General features: G+C 30.7%; 2 protein-coding genes across 4 annotated transcripts; one reads left to right on the forward strand and one right to left on the reverse strand.

Annotated features, from left to right (window-relative positions):
* Positions 1-87: 87 nt before the first annotated feature.
* Insc (INSC spindle orientation adaptor protein) lies at positions 88-6,209 on the reverse strand. Its single transcript, XM_072906214.1, has 5 exons — positions 5,740-6,209; positions 5,160-5,480; positions 1,707-2,132; positions 1,328-1,535; positions 88-1,240 (listed from the first exon to the last, which is right to left on the reverse strand). Exons 1-5 carry the CDS (start codon positions 6,048-6,050, stop codon positions 266-268), a joined length of 2,241 nt encoding a protein of 746 aa, XP_072762315.1. The 5' UTR covers positions 6,051-6,209; the 3' UTR covers positions 88-265.
* Positions 6,210-11,735: 5,526 nt separating this feature from the next.
* LOC140668309 (aminopeptidase Ey-like) lies at positions 11,736-22,101 on the forward strand. Of its 3 annotated transcripts, none has more exons than XM_072897233.1 (13): positions 11,736-11,879; positions 13,023-13,583; positions 14,676-15,122; positions 15,776-15,965; positions 16,481-16,631; positions 17,334-17,415; positions 18,120-18,514; positions 19,282-19,562; positions 20,576-20,772; positions 20,901-21,230; positions 21,325-21,394; positions 21,538-21,642; positions 21,796-22,094. In XM_072897233.1, exons 2-13 carry the CDS (start codon positions 13,039-13,041, stop codon positions 21,919-21,921), a joined length of 2,919 nt encoding a protein of 972 aa, XP_072753334.1. In that variant the 5' UTR covers positions 11,736-11,879; positions 13,023-13,038; the 3' UTR covers positions 21,922-22,094. The 3 variants fall into 3 exon arrangements, with proteins under 3 accessions (XP_072753334.1, XP_072753327.1, XP_072753319.1); XM_072897226.1 differs by having other exon boundaries at positions 11,748-11,879; positions 13,008-13,583; XM_072897218.1 differs by lacking the exon at positions 11,736-11,879 and adding an exon at positions 12,749-12,892 and having other exon boundaries at positions 13,008-13,583; positions 21,796-22,101.
* Positions 22,102-22,197: the final 96 nt, after the last annotated feature.

Genomic DNA, 22,197 nt, shown 5'->3' on the forward strand with positions numbered 1-22,197 from the left:
TTCTTACGGTATTATAATCTTGCGATATACGATGCATAGAATAGAATATATTTGTAAATATTTAACAAAAATACTTATTTCCTGCATATTTTCATAATAAAAAATTAAAAAAATAAAATAATTTTATAGAGAGATCATTATTATAAAATGTGTAAAACATATGTACAGATTTCTTTTCTGTGCTATATTATATCTCGCAATTATTTAAAATTGTGAACCCCTTTGTCATTAATAGATAAATTTTTCCTTCTTCCAGACCTTTTTCTCAGTCCAGCGTGCTATGATCCTTTGCCTTCGCGATTCCGATTTGTTTCGCAGCCTTCTTACACGCTCGTCTCAACGACCTGGTATACTTTAAGAAACCTGCTCCGACCTGCTCCTCCTCTGTCTGGATGTTATTCATTCTGCATGATCCTGTCAGACAATCTCCGCCACCAACTGCGACCACTTGCCTTGCAATCTCTGGTTCCACGCACAGCCTAGTCAGCGCGGCTGCCGCAGTGATTTCTAGCTTTTGGTATGCGTCCTCCAGACCTGGTGGTCTCATACGAAGAAAGGAGACTAGCGCCACGGAGGCTCGCGCTCCAGCCAGATGCAACCGACCTTCAGGAAGACGTGCCAATTCGCTGATCAGCGCAGCGACCTGCTCCATCAACCAGACGTTATCGCCAACGGATTTCTTCACACTTCGCAAAAGTTTCCTTACACTATCCTGCTCCAGTATGATCCCAGCGCACAGCTTCGATTTGGACAAGTGATTCAGCGCCGCGGCAGCCAGCAGCAATGTTTGAACGCAATTGGTGCTTTCGATTAGTTGGTTCAATGCCGGAATTAAAGAATTCGCGAAAGGTTCGAGGCATGGCAGACCTCGTGCGTCGGTCCACGGTGCCGTTATCTGTACCACTAAAGCGGTAGCTTCAGTCTTCTCCCTTTCGCAGGAGGATTCTACACCTAAGAGATCAGTCAGAATCTCAGGACCACCGTCTCGAGCAAAGTACTCGATCGCCGTTACGGAATTACATACGCTTGCTAGAGCGCGTAACGTGATAGCGACGAAGTCGTTTGAAGGTGTTCGACCGGCATCAATAAGACAGGTCAGGAGAGCTCTTATACCGGAACATCGGGCTATGCTGCTTCCTGCACGAGAATCCGATAATCCTAAAGCCGTGAGGGCCGCTAGAGCTCCTCTAGCCACGCTGTCGTCTTGACTCGGAATCTCCTCGAGACCGCGGACTATTTTCTAAAAATTATTTATATATAATTAATTTATACGGCTGCTCATTTTCTTCGCGATGAATATGAGGCATAAAAATATAATATGACCAACCTCTATGTAAAAGTCTAAACGCGTGTCGATCGTATCGTCGACGTACGTCTTCATACTTTGCAACTGCGACAGGATGCTCCTCAAACTACCCTGTTGAATTCTGCGAGGGGGAGGCGACCCTAATTGGGAGAGGATCGAAAAAGCGGCCTCTTCTATGCTGCGAAGTAGCTCCATTTCAGACCTACCGCCTTCCAGCCGTGTTATCTTCCTGATAATGATTAACGTAATGTAAAATTAATTATTATTTACATTATTTATACAAAGAAATCCTATTCTTATACAGTATGAAATGAACGATTTTATTTCTGTTTTATAGTGTCTGCTTTTATATATACTTGCGCCTTCTGATATATAATATGAAGAATTCAACTGGACTCACTCGACAATGTTTCGATAATGTTGCTCGAAACGTTCCGCGCTGACTAGGAGTTTGCTCGCAGCAGCGGTAGCCGCGGAAGACAACATCTTGAGATCTCGCGCATGAATCCCGCCGGAAAACGCCATGCGACTTCGCGGCAGACTCTTGCTCTGCAATGTATTGCAGCATTCGTTCTCGGTTTCCATAGCAAGATCGGTCAACCACGCTCTCATGGACGACGATTGACGATAATTTCTGGAATTCAGTACCTCCCTGCCGGCAGCGATCGCGTCTGCCGTAGTATCTGTGCTAAGCGTTCGTGAGCTCGCTGTCGAAGACAGCTGAACGCTATCCTCTGGTGGTTCGGACGCATACAGAAAATCGCCCAGGCATTCATCTTCCAATGAACCGGATACTTTCGACGCGTCGCTTCGCTCCTCGTTGATTCTGCAAAAAGAAGGAAAATATGTAATTTTTGGTTTTTGTAAAAAAAAAGAGATAAAGAGAGAAACATTATTATTTTCAAAATATTATTCTTCTTTCGAATATATCTGTTTCGTCATCTTTGAATTACTACACTCAAAAAAATGATCTTGCAACTTCAATAAAAATTTTCTAGGTGTAAAAAGTTAACTAAAACAGATAAATTATTAACAAATATTGTGATACTGCATATATTTTGCATTTAATCAATTTAAATGACAGAGACAAAATTTATATATATGTACTATTAGTGTAATTTAGACAGATAATTTTTCTGTGATGCCTATCGTTAAGGCCTATTGTCAAGGACAATTATATTTATGATTAATACTTAGCAATGGGATCTAAATTTTTTAGAGGTATTGCTAGAACCCTATCAGCACACATGTTCAAAAGATGTTTATAGGAGATCCATAAAATGTTAAAACACATTTTAATATCCTGTGAATCTCTTATGGACATTTCTTAAACATGTGTGTTGATAGGGGGAATATCGCTGCTATAAATTCTATACGTGACAAACAATATTCTAACAGATACAAAAAGTAGCAATAAATTTTAATCTAGACAAATATTTTTTTGGGTGTACCTTAAACGGGCCATAACAATTCGACATAGATTTCGCCTCAATCATCATCACACGACTGTTACCGTTCTGCTATACTCTCGCATCACGACGCAATATATTCTGATCTGTCGCCGATCGCTTTTTTTCCCGGAAACGACAAAGCCGGGAGCGATTTAGAAGTGGAATGCGAGAGAGCTGACTAATCGCGCCCAGCTCTCCTCGAGAGCGCAACTGCACGCGATGACTAATCTCGCGTTGTTGTATTGTAATTCGTCCACCTGTGCACCGCGTTATAAAGCTGAATTCCTCGTAGATTCGCTGTCGCGCGCCGTCGAAGGAGCCGCACGGTCGACTTCGACCTCGCCGGTCACCCGAGCCAGCCTCTCGCGCGCTCATTCATTTACGTATTCTTCTCGCGCGGTATACGTTGTTGCGTTGAGTCACGTACGGCACGAATGGAACACACGGTGACTAACGGAAAAATGCGTCTGCACGAGAGTATCCGGTGGTTGGTTTTCAGATCCTGATTTCGTAACGCGAACTCAACAACCCGACGGAACGCTAGAGGTCAAAATCTTGTGCTTTTTCGCGACATGTAATACGGGACATCACTTTATTTCGTTTTTTATGAGAGATGCACGCATATGCATACATGTATAAAATTATAAATAAATTTGTATCTTGAAAGATAAGCGCGCAGGCTTGATACAGAAAATACATTTCATTAATATAATCAATTCATTAATAATAAATAAAAGAATGAAATGGTTTTTTTTTTCTTTGCTTTATTATCCCCATTCAGTTTCTTATCTTATTACATATAAGTATCCGAGATAAGGCAAGCTCAACCGTGTATGTGTGTGCATGTATACGTTTCCTGTACATGATTTACATGATTGCGTTATTCAGCATAGCTGGTTACGATCGCTGGTGCTCTTTAATTAAATCGCGATAGCGGATACGCGATCTGATAAATAATCACTTTGTCCGGAAGCAAGAGTTCGTATATTTCATTCATTTATCAACGGGTGCTTTCTATTTAACACAAATCGACATAAGCATTATTCTATCTTTTTTCTCTATATTTTCTGATCTAGAAAATGTGATTTTTATTAACATAAATGCAGTTTTGTAATTTTTAGCGCCATAATTATTTAACATAAGTTTGCATGAAAATTCATAAACAAACATATTATAAGTTAAATAAAAAGAACATATCAAAGAATATTTTAGTGTTTTCTCTTTTTATTTTTTGTTAGTGATGTACAAAAATTTCACCGTATTATATTATTTTAAACTGAGAATATGGAATATTATATGTTGTAACCAGATTATCAAAAAATGTCCTTTATAAAACATTTAATAATAAATGCAACCACATTATCAAATTATGTATAATTATATAAAAATGAAACGTTTTACAATTTGACTAAGAATTTTAGCTTTATAAAAAACGTTAACAAACGATTCGTCACACTGCCAAATATTTACAAATATTACAATTTCTATATCTTTTTCTGGCTGGTTTATTCAATATCCCGTGACAACAAAGGTAGAATGACGCTTGTGTCGATTTGTATCACCAAATGGAAAGCAACCAACATCGAAAGTCGTACAACAGCGAGATTTGAAAACGTACATCTCTCGCTACACCACATAAAAGATCAGACATTTATGTTTACGAAAGAAAGGGCGCGATGTGTACAATGCCCGACGATAAGCCGAGACGCCTTCACGATTCAAGGACTGATAATAATCCAATGCTCTCGAGTCTCTGACGCATCTCTCAGGTATTATGATTGAAAAGAAGAAGAGGAAATGATTCTCAAGCGTATGTCATCACTTACAACACGATCCGCGTGTTATAAATATGTATATTTTATATATATATATATATATATATACACGTGTCAACATTATCTTGTCGCGCTCGTCCCTTTATAATAATAATAAAATATATATATATATATATATATATATATATATATTACATGTATATTATTGGAAAGAGACAAGCGCGACAAGTAGTGTTAACGTGTCGCATTCCTATCGATTGACCAATTTTTCGAATCTTATCGCTTCTTAAAGAAACACGTTTCTTTTCCGACTCCATTGCGAGGTGTGACACAATTTCGAAGGTAAACATTAGCGCAATGACGCTCCGAGTAATAACATCGATAGCGCAGTTTTTTTCCGTGGAATTTCAAACACGAGCTGAATCAGGATCGATTGTTCTTATATTATTCGATTTGAAAACGTGTAGGATGATGAAACGAAATAAGGTGAGATCACTCGATAAATATGTATGTGTAATTCACGCTGAATTCAATTCTTCGTTATGTTAAGTTTTTATCAACGAGAGCCTTAATATCTTTCTCTTTTTTAATTCCAAATTAGACAGGTAGTTTATTCCATTCGCTCACCCTTTTTCCCGCGATAGACTTCTCTCCGATTGCCTGAAACGTTCCTTCGCGAATGTCCTGGAACACTTTGGCGTGGACGTGTGCTTCGGCATCGAGGGAGATCCCTCCTCCAGCCATGGCGAGGCAATTCCCATTCTGCGTTGCCTCGTTCTTCTTTTTCTCAATTTCCGTCGTGGTGTCACGTTTTGATATACTTCTGAGCAGTCCGACCTTTCGGAATCGGAGAATCCAGAGTCTTGACTTCTGAGATCTTGACTCGAAGGGCTACATGATCTGTTTCCAGCGACAATTTTGCGCTCCTCTTGTCCGTCCATTTCCCTTCTAGAACATTAAAATATCATTAATTCTTCATTCAATAAAATACTTTAATAGAAGCACAATATTATTAATATACTTTTCTCTATATTATCAAAATTTGTTCATTTTATATTATTTATTTTTACATATCGTTAAAAAATTAATATTTAATATTTTTTTTTAAATCACTAAACATATGTCTTTTTAGTCTTAAAGAGAGATATTTTGGACTTGTCAGTTTTTTGTGACAATTATCTGATGGCAGATTTATTATTTTACGTACCTTCTATGTATAATACTTTCTTCCTGTGTCAACGAAATTTGACACGCGTCTTGTTCTGGACTATCACCTCGGTTACTCTTATTGCAAACATGTATCGCGGTAATATTCGCACCATCGATCGTGTCGTTCTCCGATTTATTAGTGAAATCCACTTTTTCTTCTTCTTCTTCTTCATTCTCCCTTTCACGGTGACGTTCGTTAAAAGAGTGATGTACAGGCTCGTTTTTTTCTATAAAACGATCGTTTTCTAGATCGCGCGAAGCCATTTGCTCCCAAAACACCTTACTCTGATATCTCTTGAACGCGCTCATGTTTTCCACCACTGTTTTTTCACTCGATGTGTTGCAACACGCTCACACAATAAACCGAAGCGAAGGAAAAGAGTACACGTTTTTATATTGCAAAATGTTTGATCTCTTCTCTTAAATTTTCTTTCAATTTATTTTATATTATACTCGTAGGACGCGCCGCGGACAAACGAGGACGTCCGATAAATGCCCACGAGACCTCAAAGTGATGCGACCCAAGGTGCAACGCTATGTTACTCCAACGGGGTGTTTTCACGACTCAGCGGAGCGAAACGACCCTCCCATGACTGGTGGTCGCGTGGCTGCTTGGAGAACCGTATGGTGTCCGTCACCCCCATAGGTCTGCTGCTTAATGCTGAGTCGACACGTACTCTTCTTCTTTGGTAGAGCCTGGTCTTCGACGGAGAAGGGGTACAAGAAACTTCATAAAAATTTCGATTAAAAATAAAAATACGAGAGAAGTAGATCCTCTCTATTCAAATTTAATCGAGATATATTCGATTAAATCGAAAATCACGCGCGTCCTGAGAGAACTCGAGGTTCTTCAATCGGGCTGCGATTGAGGTTTTCGCGAGTTACAAACGCGCGTAAGATTATTAGCGGCGCGATGATTGACCTAAGCACGTTAATGCTCCACAATTGACTGACTCTCGGCTCGACTTCCGACTTCCTTGTCGCACGCGCGACTCGATCTCTCCTCACGTATCTCTCCCCGCCCCAAAAGCCAAGTCGTGTGAAAACGCAGCGGCGCTCCTCCTCCCTTTTTGTCGACTCCATGGGGGCAGCTTGCACAGACGTTGCCTTCCCCTTTACGCACACATGCGTGCAGCGTGCATGTCCATGCGTAACCGTCAAATCGTAACGAGGTGCGCGGCCTCGTTCACGGGATGCGAAGGCCTTTAATTGCGCTTCGATAACTTTATCCAGAACAAAATAATCGATTTACGTAAGCAGATATTTTGTCACAATTTTTTGTAAACGATGGAATAATTGAGATAGGTACATAATTCACATAATATTTAGATAAAACAGAACTAGTTTTTTTATTTCTTTGATGTAATGAATGGCATTATTTTATGCTTTGTTTTATGTGGCTATGGTTAAAAAGTTTAGTAATGAAAAATTCGAGGATTAGAAATTATAAAAGAAGAAAAAGGATGATCGGATCAATTGAAGCTAAATGAAAAATTAATTAATAATAATAAATGTATATAAACAAGCGAACATGTACGTGAAATGCAGAAACATTTTTCGATCATACATTTTGATTATCAATTTACAAAAATATATATTGAAATTAATAAGTAAGTTTCAGTAAGTATAATATAAAAGAAATAGAATCTCTAGAAATATTTATTCAACAAAAGATTTAATCTTTCAACTATTTTCAAAGAAGAAATGTGTCATATTCTAAATACAAAGTGAGTTTAAGATAAAAGGGCAAGTTGCTTAAAATTCATTTTCAATAATCCATTTGCCGTCACATTTTCATAGTAACAATAGTTGCCCACAATCATGTACCCAAGCCTGTGCACAGTAGGAGACGCAGGAAGACACTTTTTACCTTACTTGTTAAAGGCGATAAGTCTCGTTTCTTCGAAGACGATCCGACATTGGCGTAGGGATCGTGAGAAGATTCGAAAAAAGGCCGATCCTTTTCCCACTTGTTGGGAGCTGGAAGAAGATGTTCACGAAATCACGCCAATGGTAGTTTTAAGGGCCAGGTGCGTGACTATCGTTACCCCGGTGTGCGCGCGCGAGCAAACGGGGGTCCGGGCTACGGGCCCCCCTTCGGAAACAACCATTCTCTCCGGGTGCAGTGTGTGGAGGCACGCGCCGCTCGGGACATCTGCGTTTAAAACGCCTGTGGTAATGCGTCACGCGTGAGAGTTGATGAATCACTTTCACGTATCCGTGTATTAAACTTTAAGGCAATTTTCAATTTTCGAGCACGATCATACGCAGAGTAATGAGAATTTTTTATTAACATCACTTTATTAGCATCACATACACGTGCGCACACATCTGTGACGTTTGAATTTCGATGACATTTCGAATTTAGGAGGAACCCATCGATGATTGATTTCTGCAAGGCGGTTATTTCAAGGTGTAATTATTCAGGAATAATGTTATTCAAATATTAAATTATGTGATATATCAGAAATATTTGACTAATCGAAAGAAAAAATGTCTGATAATATACATATATTTTAATTGAACTTTAATTATACTTTAATTACATTTGAAATATTATAATAAATTATTGATGAAAAGAAAGTCTAAAAAATATATTTATTAATATATAAAGAGTAATTAACGATTTTGACGGTTAATTAAGATTTGCAGTTATTTATTATTTCACAAAAATCAAATGTCATCATTTTAAATCTACACTATAATACTATAATCTATAATTTATATTATCTATATATTTTTGTATTCGGATTTATAATGGTTGTGTAGCTGCTGGAAAGACGTATTCGTACATAAATCGCGAATTACTGTGCGTGATAAACGTATGCGACACGCATTGGCAACGGTGAACGACACGCCAAGGAAAAACCTCGTTTACGAGCTTCACGCGTTAATCGACGAAGATCGAGGTAATCGATAGTAGGAAATATCAAAGTCGCTAATGGAGAGGTATGGTAATGGCATAATCTCTCGTCGGTTTATCGTTATTCCAGCGACGGCGAGATCGTTCGTCATGGCCGGTATTTCTCCTCATTGTCTACGCGCAATACGCGCACACACACTCGACGACGGCGATCCCAGTCGCGCGTCTTGTAGAAGCGCAAAGGGGTCCTTGTTCGACCCCTATTGTACCCCAAAGTACGGATGGGGGACAGATGCGTACGAACCGTTATTTAAGCGCGCGTGCATCACATACACGTGCGCACACATCTGTGACGTTTGAATTTCGATGACATTTCGTATTTAGGAGGAACCCATCGATGATTGATTTCTACAAAGCGGTTATTTCAAGGTGTAATTATTCAGGAATAATGTTATTCAAATATTAAATTATGTGATATCAGAAATATTTAAATAATCGAAATAAAAAATGTTTGATATAATATACATACATATATTTTAATTGAACTTTAATTATATTTTAATTACATTTGAAATATTATAATAAATAATTGATGAAAAGAAAGTCTAAAAAATATATTTATTAATATATAAAGAGTAATTAACGATTAATTAAAATTTGCAGTTATTTATTATTTCACAAAAATCAAAAAGTCATCATTTTAAATTTACACTATAATACTATAATCTATAATTTATATTATCTATATATTTTTGTATTCGGATTTATAAATTCAAAAGGAATATTTTTGTTTATATGACGTTTCTGGTAGTGTTTCCGTTTTTTCATTTTTATATAAAGTAAGTAGAAGAATATATTTTTAAAATTTAGCTATCTATTTTTTAAATATTCTACATAAAATTTTTATTTATTAAGTAATTAAATTTTTTTCTTAATATATATTTTTTGAAATTCTGGTAATTTAACTTACAAGGCAAATGTGAAGGAATTTACAAGCTTATTTGTAGATGTATGTACAATCCTTTTTGCAAACGATACGCACATAGCATATGCATGCGACAACGACGCATTTTACTTGTAGCCTTGTAGAGAATAATAATTTGATTACAATACTTAGTCTATTTAAAGCTATATCTATGATGTACAAACTATACCTATATTTTTAGCTATTAATTATATAGTTACTTTTTTTTACAAATGCGTGAATAGAGAGAGAGAGAGAGAGAGAGAGAGAGAGAGAGAGAGAGAGAGAGAGAGAGAGAGAGAGAGAGAGAGAGAGAGAGAGAGAGAGAGAGAGAGAGAGAGAGAGAGAGAGAGAGAGAGAGAGAGAGAGAGAGAGAGAGAGAGAGAGAGAGAGAGAGAGAGAGAGAGAGAGAGATGGGGGGGAGGGAGGGAGGGAGAGAGAGAGGGCAACTGCCAATTTATACTTACAATTAAATCAAAACTGAATATACTTATACTTTATACTTTAACCAAAAAGATCACTGAAGGTCACTTCAAGCTCCGGTTAATTTATAGAAATGACTGACAAAATTTCAAAATTTTTCTTACATATGAAAATTATGTTAGAAATTTTATTGTTGACTACTCTATAAATTAATTAACTAATTAAGTGTGTTTTCCAACAATTTACACAGATGACACAGTGTAATATTATGTCCAACACGAAATGTTCCAACAATGATACAGTGTTACACTGCTTCACACAGTAAAAAGTTAAGTACAAGTGTGTAAATCTTCCAATATCAAACATTGTAATAATATTTACTACAAATATATTTCAAATAAACTTAATTTTATAAATTTAGATTATACATATTAAAAGTCACAATTTTTCCATATGTTTTGATATTTATTGCAATGATGAATGTATTTATACATTTAAAAAAAATCTTTTTTCTTTATTTTATCGAAAAAATATGTATAAATATTCAAGGCTACAACAGCAATACTTATAATATTAATTATATTAATAATAAACGTGAAAACTGTAATGTATTCTAGTAGTAATCTCAGAAATTAATTCAACTGTTCCAACAAGAATTTTACACGGTGTAACAGTGTAATTTCGTAGTTTTAAAACAATCTAATTAATCTAATCTGACAAGTTGGGTCACGATTGTAAGTAAATCAGTTTTATATTATAGCGTTTTCGAATGAAACAGATTTGATCACTCTGAGAACGATTAAACCTTTGTCATAATCATATATGTTTGACCGAAAATGGGTTGAATCTGATTAATATATTTGATAAAAAGTACACTCTTGACGCTATTTTAGTTTTAAAGTACAAGATTTTTTTTCTGATTAATTAAAATTGCTTTGCTCAAAAATACTATTAGATATAATAGAAAATTCACATTGTAATATTTTGATATCCAATAGAAAATTAATTTTAATCAACGACAGTATTATTCTTCCTATAAAACAAATTTTTTTATTGGATATTAAACATCCTATATCAAACATTGGATGCAGTATGAATCCTATATAAGAACATATGCGACGTATATACAGTTCTACAGTTTGATATTACAAGGGTCCCATTCTCGAAATAATTGCATACATATAAATGACAAGTTTTATATTGCGAATAATCGCAATATAAAATTCTTAGAACAGTATTTTTGACAGTCACAAATGCGTGTACGCAATTTTTCGTGTACGATACCATGAATGGTTCATACTAGACGTTTAGAGAGAGATGTGTATGTTTTATAATTAGTAGTGAATATTTTGCAAAAATAAATTTAGAACAGATTTTAATAAATGCACAAATTATGGACGCTTTAGAAAGTGCGGACATTCTGGAAAGGAGAAGATTTCACATCTGAGAAAATCCTCGACGGACGTCGTTTTGTTGCAATGTAATTTCATAACGAATAGAAAGAATTGAAATTTATTTAAAGATTCTAAAACTAGAAACTTCAAGCTTTGAAACGCTTTTAACAAAATATAAAAATTAATAAAATATATAATACACAAATATTTAAATAGTAACATAGACAATTCTAAAAATATGGACATAAATATTATTTTGAAACTAAATTTAGTAGTACTTGACAACTTTACGTATTTATGTATTGATATAATGTGTTGCCTTGACATTGGTTTATTTACTTTTTAAAACAGGAAGCTTACTATAGTATAAATATAACAGTTGATTATCGGTTTAATGTCAGTAGTACATGAACAGTAGTGAAGTGTTAACTATAATTAATTCTTATAAGTAAAGGAATTGTATTATAATTAGCAAAGCATTTTTATTATACAGGGTGAGTCACTAGAAACAAAATATTACCCATCTCTCAAAGTATTATTTCTCTCTTTAAAAATATATAAAAGATATACAAAACACAATTTAAATAATACTAAAGTAACAGCATATCTTAAGTTTTTTTTAATTTTTATTTTCGAAATTGTTAATATTTTATTAGTTTCTTTTCTTTTTCGTTTTTTTTATTTTTCTTCAATAAAACGATATATTTTTCTTTATAAATTTTATGTACATACACTGTGCATGTACCAACAACATTAATCTTACTAACATAAGTATAATATTGTTATAAAATGTCTTTGACTTCAAAAATTAAAGAATAAACATTGACACAACTTTTTTTAATATATAAATTTATATTTAATCCACATTATTTTTAAATAGATAATAAAAAATTTGGTAATACAATGTTAGAAATGACCATGTTTATTACTGTGCACGCGTTTATATTATTCTAAATATTTTTTGTAATAACATGTAATCAATAATTTGCAAGATTACTTCAAAGTCGATTACATATTTGATACACATATTTATTCAAACAAGTAATAAATAAATAATAAATGTTTATTTGCTCTCTTTGTTTAAAAATTGTGCGTGATACATAATATAAAGCATACATATTTGAAAACACATACTAAAAATATTGAAAAAAATTCCGTTGGTTGCTTATTCTTTGCTAGTTAGCTAAAGTCATAATTATCTAAAAACAACAAATCTTAAAAATAACATGTTGATAAACATAGAATGGTCTGTTACACAGATATTCATCACAATGTAAATATTCAAACAAATAATAAATGTTTGTTTGCCCTCTTTGTTTAAAAATTGTGCGTGATACATAATATAAAGCATACATATTTAAAAAGACATATTAAAAAAATTGAAAAAAATTCCGTTGGTTGCTTATTCCTTGCTGATTAGCTAAAGTCATAATTTAAAAACAACAAGTCTTGAAAATAACATGTTGATAAACATAGAATGGTCTGTTACACAGATATTCATCACAATGTAAATATCTAATTATTCGAAAAACTAATTTTAAAAAAATTAATAGTTTATTGATTTGTTTAAGGTAAAATTTATTGTTTAAATTTTATTTTATATATGTCTTTTTGTTCAACAGAGACAATTGTTACAGATACTTAAAAATTGATATGGCATTTTTAAAACTATTATTTTATGGCGAGCTCATATTTATTATTACTGCAATATCTCTCTCTGTTGATGAAAATACGGACAAGTCAGCGATTCATTTTAATAACTATTCTTATATAGTGCCGGCGAATTACAGTGTCAAACTGAGATTATACTCTAAAAATTATATAAACTTGGATAAGACATATAAAAAGTATAAAATACAGATAGATTTACTTCTAACAAACAGCAGCTTCGTCCTTCATGGCGATTTGCATGTGGATATCGCTATTTTCCATCCAACTTTTAAAATAAGTTTCAATTCATCAAGATCAATAGTGTATTTATTTGTAAAATTGATCTCAAAAACTCTGCTTACTCAAGAATATCTTGGGGTGAATCTTGATTGTGATCCTGTAACGGAAATTTGTGTTCTTGATTTAAACAAGGAATTATCACGTGGAAATTACACACTGCGTTTGCATTATCTCAATGCAATGAATTACACGGAAAACATTCTTATTTCTTTGGAATCCGTACACACAAACAGCTCAGGAATTTTAACGTGAGTAAATGTTAATAGGTTGAGAGTACATTGTATATGAGTTTTTGTCATATCTCACCATTTTTTGCTTATTACTATCTCATTTTTAATATTAACTTTATAATATGTCACTTATAACTATGTATATATCATCGCAGATTCTTAAACAATTTTTGAGTACACTAATAGTCAATCTTATTTATTATTAAATACATATGAAATATGTAAACAAAAATATATATTATCAGATAGCAAAAGTCGTCATTTAGACGGCAAAAGATTATTTTTGCTATCTGAAAATTGAATAATTTAGATAATGTAACAATTTATATTTCCTTTTGTGACGTACGTACATGAAATAAATTATAGAGTATCTCAGTATTTTCATACGCATATGTACATGCGCGCGCGCACGCAGGCAAGCGGCACACGCACACGAGCACACACACGCACGCATGCACACACGCGTGCACACGCACACATGCAAATGTAAAAAGAATCAATTCGTTACACAAATCATGTAATACGATTTACTTAATCGTTATTTTTTAATGCAAAGTTTTCAAAAGTCTTATTGTTACAATTTGTGTCTTAAAATATGATTTTATAATCTTTTTCTATCAACGATCATTCGCATCATACAATAAACATCAGGTATAATACAATACTAAATACAAAAAAACTTAATATATAATATCCAATAAGATCTAAATCATTGTTTTTTTTAAACATATATATATGTATATATACGTTTACTGATGACACCTAAAAGTATGTAACTATGCACAGTGTCCTATAGAATCTAAAACATTGTTTTTTTAAACATATATATATGTATATATACATTTACTGCTGACACCTAAAAGTATGTAACTATGAACAGTGTCAGTTGCGCGGCACTGATTAAATAAATTTTACTTCCTTTTACGTCTAAAGTTGTAAAAAGTATACAACTTTGTGATTTATTTTTCATCAAAAAATAATACTATGTAATTGATAGATGTGAATTATGACACAACTCTTATTATTAAATCCTACCTGTTATATTAAGGATGATTTAATACTATTGATAATTAAAAATTTATTATTATTTAAATCAATATTATTTCGTAGGTGGTCGAGCGGAGAACATTTTCAGGCGATTGGAGCTCGACGATTGTTTCCATGCTGGGACGAATCGACAATAAAAACTACTTTCAACATTTCCATAAAACATCATTATAATTACAGTGTTTTTTCAAATATGCCAAAAGAAAAAAGAATAAGAAAACCACATATGAAGTGGACATTCTTTAAAATCACTCCTGAAATGCCCACTTATCTCGTGACAGTTGTGATCTCGTCAGGAACATTGGTTTATGATAAATATAAGACAGATAAAATCATTGTATGGCATAGACCCGAATTGCAGCAGGAAATGAAATTTGCTCTAATGGTTGCAAACAAAACAATGACACTATTTGAATGGAAATGGAAAAAGTTGAACATTTCAACAGTGCAATTTGTTGCAATTTACGGTTTGCCATACAACAACCAGAGTTGGGGACTCGTGTTAAATAGGTAAGACAAAAATTGTTTAAATTTAATATATAACTAATTGATATTATTACAATTTTTGTAAGAATCAAAATTAGAAATACATATGTAAAAATATAACGCATAAAATACATATGTTAAAATATAACTTTAAAATGTAAAATTACATATATTTTTATGATTAATTATAAGTTATTTATAATTATTATAGTTAATTATTAGTTTTAATAGATAACATGTATGTAACAATGTACACACACGTCACTGTTTTTATCTAATCTAATAACGTCAAGGAGAAAGGCAAATGAACCAGCAGATCGTATTATTATATTATTCTGACGTTGCCGAAGATAATCCCAAGATGGATTAAAGATAGAAACTGTCAAATAAATGTGTTTCTTTATTTAAAAAAATCTATGTTCTTATTTACATTCTTACGCATTGCGCTAATATTGTCTTTCTCCTTATTAGTTATTAGTTTTATTCAAGAATCTTACAAATTATTATTTTTATATAATCCGTATACAAAACAACTATGATTATGTCGTATCGGATATGCGTTTAAAAAAAATTTCTAATTTTAAATAAAAAATATATTAAAATTATTTGTCCAAGTTTAGCATTAGTACCAAATACTTACAAATTTAATTTCTATGTTTTTTTTTTTTTTTTTTTAGAGAAATAGATATTATTTACGATGAAAATCTACATTCTGTTGCGCATAAAATAGAAGTCGAGCTATTGATAGCGCGTGAAACGATACATCAATGGTTCTATAATTTAATCAATCCATTTTATTCATCTTACTTGTGGTTAATTAATGGTCTTACTACGTTTTTTGGAATGTATGCTGTCAACTTTATGGAGGTAAATTTTTTATATATTTTTAATGATATTTTTAATGTATATTTTTATATTATACTTTTATTATTATTTTATATATACTAATAGATAAAATACTTAAGATCATAAACAAGTAACAAAAACTTAAAAGTTTTTAAAATATCTATAAATTACGTCACTACGTTAACATGTCATAAAGAAAAACTAGTTAAGCTATATATACATTCTTTTCATATCTGTTAAGGCTAAATTGTATGCTGATCGTCTGAAATCACTTTAAAATCTAGAATGTAGAGAAAAATGTAGGCAAAAAATACATACATTTATGTGTTACATTAGATCTCAATATTATTTTAAATAGTTTCAATGACATGGCTGTTTCAAACATTACGTATTATTTTATAAAAAATTTTTATTATATTTTTTAATATTAATAAAAACAATGTTATGTTCAATAACTGCGATTAGTGCATACTGTTAATATGAATATTTTATTTGATTAAATATTCACTTCATTATATGACAACTTTTTTCTTTAGAATTACGTAAATTCCGAAATGATGGATTTATTTGTAGTTCAGTTTCAATATGAGTCTTTTCGTTTGGACGATTATTCTTTTCATCAATCATTTCTAACAGAAATCAATCCGTTCGAAATTAACGCACTTTCTTCTTTTTCTCGTTATAAAGGTAAACTTAATAAATATAATTAAATAATTGCTTATAAATTTTGAAACACACATATTATAAGATACTATCGAACATTAATAATAAATAAATATATTTCCAGTTTAATAATATATTAATTTTGCTATGACATAATATAAAATATTGTAATGACAATATATTATAGCTAAAAATCTAATTTTTTTAAATCAAATAAAATTTCTGGGAGAGGATTGTAATTGCCTACACTCCCGATAGCCTACACACATTAGTGTGCACATGTAAGAATAAAAAATACAAATGTACCATTGATTACGTCACATTATCGCACATAATACATACACATTGCACACATGATATTATTTCATATGTATTTGTTCAATGTGATCGTGCACAATTATGTCACATGTGCAATCTTATTTTTGTTTTTTTATTTTTTCTTCATGTACGCAATAATACGCATAAGCAATTGGGAATGTTGGCAATCAAAGCCCCCTTCCTTTTACGGACATAATAGAATATATTCTAAAAAACTTTTATATCATAATATATGTCGTAAGTCTCCAACACTAAATTAATCATTACTTCTAGTTTGTGTGTGTGTGAAAGAAAAAATGCAAAACAAAATTATTAACAGTTAAAAAATTTACAAATAATGTAATTGATTAATCCGGTTTCTGAAAGAGTTATAGATATGTAAATCACATTGTATTATGTAAATTTTAGCACCCTTAATATTGCGCACTGTACAGTGTCTAATTACTGATGAAGTGTTTGGGAAAAGTATCTACCGGTATATAAATAATCAGTAAGTATTATATATGCACATATGCATATATAATTTTAATGTATTATTTACTTATGTGTTATAAAATCAGCATATTAAATATCGCAATTATGTAAGTTCAACATATATAAATTAGGTAATACTAGAAGTAGAGGTAATATATTAATCTTTACATTACATATGTATTTCCTTCACGTATGTTGACAATAAGTTCACTACCCTAAATAATGCTTTAAAGAGATTTTAGTCGTCGTTCGTTGTTTATTGAAAACTTATTGTATAAAGAAAAGACTTTCATTAAATTACATTTATAATATTTATAACATGTGTATTTATTTAAACGCATATACTTCTACATATTAATTCTATATTAAAAATGATAATTATATTTTGGTTAACATATTCGTGATGTTCGGAAGTTGAAAATTCATATAAAATATTTATATATTGTATACATTGATTATGTATATATGTTGTCAAGAATCAAATAGGAAATGAATTAGTAAGATTTGGTTATATAATTTTTTACATAATGTGCAAAAATTACGTGTGATAAATGAAATTTTTTTAGTTATAATTTTTTAAGAAACCACAAGTGACTGCTAAAATTTTTTGAACGTTATTCAGGACAGTGACATTGACAACATAATATTGTCAAGGTCAACGTAATCGAAGCTGGGTCCCCTAATCTAAAATTTTTTCAAATACAGTTTTTACAATTACAGTATGCTTAATTCGATGGATCCCGATGATTTCTGGACTGTTATGCAAATTACTTTATTTGATTACTTTATATCATATCCCGAGTTTGTTAGAAAAGACACCTTCTCTTTAAGAAGGATATTCGATGGTTTTACAAATTCTACGAATTATCCTGTGTTGAATGTAGCACGAGATTATTTTGAAAATAGTGTGAATATAACAATAAAAAATTACGATATACTTAAATACAATGATTTTTTGCTACCTGTGACTTATACTACGCAGAATGACTTAAATTTTGAAAATCTTAAGTTTCCGTTCGAGGATGATAGATTTATACTTATATCATCGACAAAACCGATTAAACAAATTTTTGTGAAAGATGATGGTTGGGTGATGTTCAATTTACAACAAGCTGGTAAATATTCATTAGTAAATTTATCATATTATTACAGAACTAAAGTTTTAAATCGTTGTAATATTATATATAAATTTCAAATTATTAAATTCAAATTGCTAGTAATCAATTAATAGTAGGTAATGTAAGTAGAACGACCAAACTAGCCAATAATATCTTTATTTAATATTAAGACGACGTTTCGACCATTTGGTTGTGGTCCTTTTCAAGTTTAACTACAATGAATAACAAATTAATTATAAATTGAACCAAGACGGTAAACGCAGTAAATCAATCAAAACACCTAATAAATTTATTAATATTAAATAAAGATATTATTGGCTAGTTTGGTCGTTCTACTTACATTACCTACTATTATATATAAAGCCTTTTGAATAAGAATTATATAAAATACACATTATAAAAAAAAATACTTAAATATTATATAAATATATAATAACATTACGTAATATTTGAGAAAATATTGTATGAAATATTCTCTGCTTTTTATTATCGATAAACGTGTAACAAATTCAATTATGAATTTGTTTATTATTTAAGATAAAATCAATTTAAATTTATTCATAATTCTTTATATAGCTTAATTCTACACACAAATATTACACTAAAATAATGTTTTCCTTAATTGGTACTATAATTTGTCTTTCTTTTTTTATAATTAGAAAATTACTCCAATATTTAAAATATTTGCAGATTGTCATAAATGTTGTTTAATAAATTTCCAGTTAAATGAGAATTTAATAATATATAAAAATTATTTACTGCAGGTTACTATCGCGTTAATTATGATGATATAAACTGGCAGACAATTGCAGAATATTTGAACTCTGCAGAATATACGAAAGTACATGTTCTCAATCGTGCTAAAATCATCGATGACGCATTCCATTTTATGATAACACGCCAACTCAATTCATCCATATTCTGGAATTTGTCGCGTTACCTTACACGTGAAACAAATTATATAGCGTGGTATCCTATGATCAAAGCTTTGGAATACATGTCGAAAATCTTTCCATTTCAAGATAAAAGAGTTCAAAATGTCAAGGTAATAGATTTAATTATTATAATATAGAAGAGTTTTTAGATTATTTAATGTCATATTTTATTTAAAAATACATAACACATACAAATACAAATATGTTTCATTATTTAGTGATCTTCTAATAAATATTAAATTCAAAGTTATGTAGCACGTTCAATTAAAACATAAATAAAAACTTGTATGGAACAATTAGTCTATAAAATATATTTTAGTTGAACCTAATACGTACCTAATGTTTTTCAAAATTTGAAGAGCTACAATATTCTTTTTCACTTTTTAATAATAAAGCTTTTTTTACAAACATATCCATTATTTCAATTTTTAATATATTCTGCGACCCAAAAACTTTTATAAATTTAAAACATATTTTTATAATTATATTATGTTTTCATAATTAATAAGAAATTATTTTAAATAATCTTCCGTAATAGATCCTCGTATTAACCTGACTATAAACTGATATTTCATAAAATTAATGTGGTACGAAAAGTAAATATAAAACTCTGTAAACTAACATAAAAATATACGCATTAAAAATATATACATCAAATACATATATGTATATGTCATAAATAAGAACATAATATCATGAAATATGTATATTATGAAAAAAATATATTATTATACACACACACACACACACACACACACACACACACACACACACACACACACACACACACACACACACACACACACACACACACACACACACACACACACACACACACACACACACACACACACACACACACACACACACACACACACACACACACACACACACACATATATATATATATACATATATATAAAATTAAGCAATATAAAAACTTCTGCAAATAATATGTGAGGATCGGTAACTTTGTATACGCGTATCATATATTGTTTAATAAATTAAAGTTTAATCTATATATTGATGTATGCATCATAATATATGTATATAAAAATTTTATAAGTAATAATAAATGTATATTATATATACATAAGAATATATTTATATTGTACAATTTTAGGACAAAATAAAAGAAGAGTTGAGCAATCTACTTTGGGAAATAAAGTATTCTGAGGAAGAGTATTCTAAGGAAAATGATCTTACTAAGTGTCTAAGGCAAGAAGCTATTAAATGGGCATGTGTTCTCAATGACGTTCAATGTCGGGAAACAGCAAATATTAAATTAATGAAATATATTACAAAGCAGGAAACAAACAAGTATTTTCTCCAAATATTACTTTTTGCACATTTTTGTATAATCAACGCAATGTTTAATATGTTTAGATCAAAATACAATATTATACAGTTAAATATGTTTATGTCAAGATTTTTTTCGGATATTATAGCCTTTTGCCATGGTGGAAACAATGGACATTCTGTAAAGGTTTGATGACAGCAAGCTTACAATTTTGGAGTATGGTGAAAAATAATTTGGAAGGACATTTTGTAGAACCTTATAATAGAGTTGCAGAATTTTTAGCTTGTACTTCAAATGAAATCATGGATAAATATTGGGAGGATGAATATTTAGAATTAATAAGGCTCGAACATAATAAAACATATAATCAAATACATATCAAAAGTTATATTAATAGTTTTCTCTTTATTATTGCAAACCATGCAAAACATAATATGCTTTCGAAAATACTAACAAATATTAATAAATCAAAACCTAGGTAGAATAACTAAAACAAATTTTTTTTTGGAAAAACGTATGTTTTTTATAATTACGTTACGAATAAAAATGATATATTTTTTTTGTTCTTACAGTGATGTCAGTATAATGTCAATATTTATTATTATTGTTAACAATATATATTCTGAAAAGCAATTACACGAGGTAAATGTTATAAATTCAATTATGAGAATTTTGTTATTAAACTTATTCATATCTATATTTGTATATATATATATATATATATATATATATATATATATATATATATATATTATATATGTACACCAAAATAATTTTTTACGTAGATCACCACCACCTTAAAACCTATCCTTCTGGCTGAAGCATGCATAATAATGATCAAAAATAATGTTGACCATTTATGCAAGGATAACATAAATCTTTTTGACTCGGTAAATATAATAAATTTAAAAATTAGACTTATTTTTATATTAAGTTTTCATTAGTAAATTGATTTATATTTTTATGTATGTCATATAAGTAGTATTGTTATATATAATTATTTTAGACCTTTAACATAAGACAAAATTATTGCACTGTTTTAGGTATTTGCGAAAGAAATTGTTCCAAACTTTTACCAAAAATGGACGTCCTATGTTGATCAGAAAATACAATTACGCTTGTCTCAAATCAGAGAGATAGAAACACAGATCAGAATTTTTGGGATTTAAAGGCAGTTAAGTATGAATGATCACAATTGCAGCAAATAAGTTTTCTAATGATATATATTCTAATAAATAATTCTAAAAATTTTCTAATTATATATATTCTAAACGAATAATTTTAAATTGTATATTCACACAATAGATATTTCTAGATATACAAATATATAGAATATATAGATATTTATGTAAGCTTAAATTTTATTAATAATTATTTATGTAATGATAATGTTTAATAATATATATAACAATAATAGATTTTAATATTATTAAGCATAATATTTT

The sequence above is a fragment of the Anoplolepis gracilipes genome, chromosome 1 (genome assembly GCF_047496725.1).
Source record: "Anoplolepis gracilipes chromosome 1, ASM4749672v1, whole genome shotgun sequence".
In the NCBI taxonomy this organism is placed as follows: domain Eukaryota; kingdom Metazoa; phylum Arthropoda; class Insecta; order Hymenoptera; family Formicidae; genus Anoplolepis; species Anoplolepis gracilipes.